At 46.6% G+C, this 5926-nt stretch overlaps 2 protein-coding genes across 2 annotated transcripts; one reads left to right on the top strand and one right to left on the bottom strand.

Annotated features, from left to right (window-relative positions):
- Nucleotides 1-205: 205 nt before the first annotated feature.
- On the top strand, nt 206-2242 carry pcsk1nl (proprotein convertase subtilisin/kexin type 1 inhibitor, like; the record flags this gene model as incomplete). Its single annotated transcript, XM_017405282.2, is given in 4 exon segments — nt 206-449; nt 807-1050; nt 1122-1214; nt 1293-2242. Coding segments are annotated over 4 exon segments (969 nt in total), but the record flags the coding sequence as incomplete, so codon positions are not given.
- Nucleotides 2243-3782: 1540 nt separating this feature from the next.
- On the bottom strand, nt 3783-5922 carry lhfpl4b (LHFPL tetraspan subfamily member 4b; the record flags this gene model as incomplete). The annotated part of the gene is made up of 6 exons (XM_017405283.1): nt 3783-4728; nt 4838-4874; nt 4961-5108; nt 5185-5264; nt 5367-5571; nt 5731-5922. Coding segments are annotated over 5 exons (654 nt in total), but the record flags the coding sequence as incomplete, so codon positions are not given.
- Between the last annotated feature and the right edge of the window lie 4 nt (nt 5923-5926).

Here is a 5926-nt window from a genome sequence, read left to right as displayed (position 1 = left end):
TTGTGTTTTTGTTCGTTGTGGAAAGATTTTATTTTAGAACGTCATGAATATAAACAACTGGAATGTAAACAATATATAAACAACTTTCTGCAACAATTAAAGATTATTTTAGTCTTTTTATTTTAGTTCAGTGAACATTCTGAAGAACTTCAGAACGTTTCTCTCTGTGCATCTCTTACTCTGACCTCTGACCTTTCTGCCTCAGACTCTACCTGCAGCTCATGGCAGGGGGCGTGGCCTGGACGTATCAGTGGGCAGAGTCAGACGCCAGCGCAGAGACCTCCGTAACCTGTTGCCCTATGAGGACCAGGCGATGTCACACCCTGGGGGCAGGGCCAACGACCTGTACTACCAATCAGAGGACTGGAAGGGGCGGGGCATCGACCAGGCTCTGCAGCGATTGGTGGAAAGAGAGCAGAGGCGGGAGCAGAAGGAGGAGCAGCGAGCGGGTAGGGAAACTTTGTCAACAAACAAAACCTGATTTTTTTTTTTGACTTTTTACTCCGATTTATCCTAAAGTTTCATTTATTTATTTAACTTTTATAAAAAGCTCTTATCCTTTTAATATAAATTTTAGAAAAACATTTTATTATAAATTGGGATTATTTTATTGACTTGAAAATGTTGAAATTTAAATATTTTTAAAGAATAACTGATGGTTAAAATTAAAGTAAAAAGTTATTTTTGGCCAAAAATTAACATTTGTTTTGAAGAGTTTCCGTTTTGTCGTGAAAATGTTAAAATTTGGATTTTTGTTTCTCTGGATTGTCAGTAAACGATAAGCAGCCAACCACATGTGTCCACAGCTTACCTGGCCGCTTTGCTCCGCCTCCTGAGTGAGGCAGAGAGCACAGGATTGGTGGGTCCGGCTGATGTGCAGGTTGTGGAGGAGGAGGAGGATGAAGAGGACGATCAGGAGCCTCCCCGGGACTTCCAGGGTCCTACAGTGGTGGACTATGATGAGACGGAGCGGGACATGAGCATGGGGAGGCCCCCGGCTGCCCGCTGGGCCCTCATGGAGCCGCAGCTGGCCCAGGTGCTGCTGGACAGGTGAGGCGCTCTTCATCATCAGTCAGGTGATGATGAATGTGTGAAAATGAACCTGAAGCCTGTGGTTTCAGGGTGGACCCTCGGCTGGTCCAGAGTCTGCTGCAGAGAGCCAGACAGATGGATCGGGCCCCCTCAGAACCCATCCGAGACCAGGACACGCTCAGGTGAGACAGTGATCGGATTTCCTCCGCCACCCAATCAGAAGTGGCTCCGCCCACATTCTCACCATGTTTCCTCTGCAGGCGGATGGTCGCCAAGGTTCTGTCCAGCATAGGGCCCAACGAGGCTCCACCCATCAGAACCAGGAGGGACCTGTCCATCAAAGCAGCTGTACCTGTTAGCTCCGCCCACAGGAGAATGCGCCGCTCGCTGGATGACCTTGCTTCTCCTCCGTCTCCTAGCAACCAGCCCCCCCTCCTCCGGGTGAAGAGGCTCGAGGATGAAGAGGAGGAGGAGGAGGAGCTTCACCCACGAGTCGCTGAGTTGCAGAGGATAAAACGCATCGATACCATGGCAACCGCTGACACAAAAGAACTGAACCATGGGAGTCACGGGCGCCGCAGGAGAGCTGCCCTGACCTATGACCCCCAGATACTGATGGATCAGGTCCTGGAGTACCTGAGGGAGTGAGAGGAGGAGGAGGAAGGACGAAGAGGATGACTCGTTTTTCTTTTTCTTTGAATCACTTCTTCAGTTTTGCTGCTTCTGTGAAAACTGACGTTTGTTTGTTTGTTTGTTTGTTTGTTGTAGAAATGAGGGGAACTTGTTCTTCTCTTTGACCTGTCGTGTTTAAAACTACATTACCCATGAGCCTCAGCAGGCGTTTCTGCACATTCTCAGCTGTTGCACCAAAATCTATACCTTTTCACAAAACCTTCTCAAAACAAAACCAACAAATAAAAGATTAAAAAGAAAAACGTGGATCTCTGATTGGCTGATTGCTAACAGCAATGGTTTCTGGGAGATGTAGTTAAACCGCTGCACTGTTCGAGGTGTTTGTTTGTTGGAAAGCATGATGGACAGCGTCAGTAACCGTGGCCACAGCTTCTCTGCTCTGTGATTGGTCGCTTGTCCTGGTGTTTCAGTACTTCAGCTTGTTGCCATGACGACGTGTCTGTGCTCGACCTGTTTGTGTCACAATAACAAATAAAGGCAGTAAAGTCACAATAACAAATAAAGGCAGTAAAGACAAGGTTTTGTGCTTCATAAAAAGGTGAAACATTCAAATTAAGCACCAACAACAAAAACATCCATTTAAAATTCCTTGAAGAATGCAGATTGCTGCATGACGGCCATTTTGGTTGAACCTTGGAAACAACAAGCTCACGTGATCAGAGTTAAAGTCGCCGTTCTGTTGGCCGTTCAGACGTGTCTCCACTCATTACTAAACATGAAAAGTTGATCCTGAGCTAAAACAAAAGGAGCAGTTTAAAAAAAAGTAGTTTTCCAGATAATGATATAAAATTGTTAAATGTGGGTCTGCACTCAATGTAAACAAAGCACTTTATGTTCCTCACCCTGTTCAACATGGAGTCCTAACCCAACCTCCTGGAAGGCCAAACTAAAGTTCCTCTGTTCACCATTTTGGATGGACCTGTTTACATGCTCAGAGACTGGTGTCTGCTCGTGTCAGCGCCAACTAGTGGCCTGGCACGGAAACTGCAGCAGGTTCAACGAGCAGAAGCCAATCAGTCACATGGAAACAGGTGGAAGCTTGATGACTGACCTCCATCAGGCCGTGTAGAATCTGGGAGAAGACATTTAGGTGTAAATATGAGGGTGAATCTGCGACTAAACACCAAAGAAAACAGACAGAACGATTAAACCAACTGTCAGGAATAAAGATCAGTTATTCATGGAGTTCCAGTTTTATTCTACAAGATCTTTCCTCTCATGATTTAACAACCCTGTCAAAAAGTATAATCACCATCTGATTTCAGTTGTGTATAAAAAATAAAATCACAGACACGCCACAAAACTCCTAGTTTTCAAAACTTTAACCTTCTGACATCAAGAAACAAAAGACAGAAATGTTGCTGCAGTCAGCTGTGTCTAACATCTGGACCAAACAACGAGGGTCCCTGAGAGACCAAGGAAGACATCAGGGACGTCAGGACAGAAAACTGAAAGCAAAATGTCCTTAAAACACTAAATGAAGACAACAAAGGAGGAACGAGTGGACAGAAACTGGAGACTGTAAGAAACGAACCGAAGCCTTCATCAGCACCAAACAGAGAAGAAGCAGGTGATGCACGATGGATCAGTGGTTAGCACTGCTGCCTCACAGCAAGAAGGTCCTGGGTTCAAGCCCCAGGTTGGACCTGGGCTCCTTCTGTTTGAAGAGCAGCTGGATGAAGAGGTCAGTTCAGGCTGTTAAAGCCAGAGGTGCTGAATAAACTGATTGACCGACGCTTGTCTTGGATCCTCTTCTTAATCTAAATAACAATATATTTATTTCTTATTGTTCCTTAATGCCAGAAGGTTGGGTTTTAAAATATGACAGTTCTGTGACATGTCTGTGCTTTATGTTTTATACCAAATTAAACAAACTGAAAGCAGTTTATCCAGGAGCGGTGATTCCGTCCTCTGTTGTCTCTCAGCCCGATGTTGAGTCTGATGTTTGACAGAACAGCACGATTCAAGCACTCAAACACATGATGATCAGTTTATAAACACAAACAAGCAACATTCAGATCATCTGAAAACAAAAAAGACTTTCTACATTCATGTTATAATGTTTATACTTTATTAATCCCAGAGGGAAATTCAGAGTTAAGCTAAATAAAAGCACTAAGGGGTGTCCTAAATGTAGGACATCAGGACAGAATCAATCTGAAGGAACAAATCAAGGTGTTAAAAGCTAAAAGAGAAACAGAAAATAACATCACGTTAACAGGAAACAGGAATCTGTTTGTGCTAAGCTAACCCAGCTGATGTTTTACTGCATGAATAAAAAACGCAAAAAGGTTCATTCTTTTAAACCTGAAACCATTGAAGGAGATGAATTCTGCTCACTCAGAGCTCAGTTCCAGTGAGGAACTTTATTTGAGAAGCATCTACTTTTACTCCTACTTTAGCTTTTTCTACAAATGTGGGATTATTGCTGTTTCATTTGTACTCAGGAGTTTCAAGTCAAAAAAATGAATTGGAACGTCAGAATTCTGATTCAGAAACTCCTGACCTCAAAATCCAATATGGCTGCCTCGGTAAAGGCGGGTCTGAGTTCCATCTTCCAAGGTGGAAGGAACAGAAAGGAGGATCTAATCGAGAAGACCGAAGACGAGGATCGATCCTGGTTCGGCCACGTGTCAAACCGGAGGGAAACCCTGGGGTGACAGGGTAACGCCGGGAGTCAGGACACATCAGAAGACAGCCCCCCTGTTGTTGGAAGACTGTTCTGTGTTATAATAAAATCCTGAGTCCTTTAAAACAAAATGATCACAGGCAGCTCCGACACAGACTGACGGAAAGAAGCTTTTTAGCTCCTGTCTCTTTAAAACTGAAAGTTTACAGCATGAAGGTGTTTGGTCTACAGAACCGCGGGTCTGAAAGTGGTTTAAGTCTCCTTCTGTCCATCTGCCTGCTGGGCAGCGTCCTCTAACGTCCTCAGAGACAGAGACCGGATCAGGGCTGACAGCAGAAACCATCTGGATGCTCACATGACCTGAAAATGTTCAGCTGCTGATGAAAGGTGGCAGTCATGGATGATGATGATGAGGAGAAGAACAGAAGAATAAGAAGAAACATCCACAGAAACGGTGAAACATCAGAAGAAGAAGAAACTGACCTGCTGCCTCATGCTGCCATCAGCAGGCCTGCAGTCACTGCACGAACACAAACACAGCGTCTGTAAACAGTCTCTCTTTAACAGAGACTTAACCTTCATCACCCTCCTCCTCCTCCTGCTCACCGTCCTGGGAATCAGGGGGCAGAAGTGCGTCCTGCCGGTTGGCGAGAACAAAGGCCAGCGTGGCCAAGATGGCGTAGTCAAGAACCCCAAGAATGGCCAAGATGTAGGCCCAATGAACGGAGCAGTTCCCTGGAGAGAAGCTGCTCACCTGGAGGACAGAGTGGACGGTCATTTCACCAAGACAGAGGACAGAGGACAGCAAGAACAGACATTTTTATCCTCACCGAGTCTCCGCAGAGAGCTCTCATCTCCGGACTCTCCCACGAGTCCGGAAACAGAAGACAGGCCAGGGCGAGACAAAAACCTGCAGAGAAGGAGGGGACATGTCAACCAGCTGTCCTCAGGAAGCTGAGACAGGAAGTACAGGGACACAGACAGGAAGTGTAAAAGCACACCACTGACTGACCTGCTGTCAGCTGCAGCCAGGCGCAAATCTTGTAGACGGTCGCAGCGCTGCAGAACCTGAAGAGGGACAGGCAGAGGACAGTGGTCCACACGGCCCACAGAGACACTCCCACCAGCACCGCCACTGACTGGAAGGATGGCAGCGGCGACAGAGTGGACAAACCGCCACGACAGTCCGGGACAGGCCAGTCCGACTCCATACACACCTGACCACAGAACAATGGGGACAAACAGGAAGAAATGCACATAAAACGGGACACACAGACATATGCAGAGACACAAACATATGTAGGGACACATCAGTGTTGTACAGAAACTGAAGCAGCTCTGAGTGGACAGCAGGATTTAGGGACAGGGTGTCTCACCTCAAACAGTCCCATGGTACCACTGGGAAGCGGTGGTCCCAGCTGTGGACTCCTGGGGTCTACAGTACCAATCCAGGAAGGCTGCACCAGAATGACCACCTGGATGATGGCGAAACAGAGCGTGCACACGGCCCAGAGGACGCCAACCGCCCGGGCGCTGCGGACAAACTCAGTCTGGTAGAGACGCGACAGATCG

The sequence above is a fragment of the Kryptolebias marmoratus genome, unplaced genomic scaffold, assembly GCF_001649575.2.
Source record: "Kryptolebias marmoratus isolate JLee-2015 unplaced genomic scaffold, ASM164957v2 Scaffold218, whole genome shotgun sequence".
Lineage (NCBI taxonomy): Eukaryota > Metazoa > Chordata > Actinopteri > Cyprinodontiformes > Rivulidae > Kryptolebias > Kryptolebias marmoratus.
The sequence above is the reverse complement of the archived record's forward strand: the minus strand, read 5'-3'. Positions and strand labels throughout refer to the sequence as shown.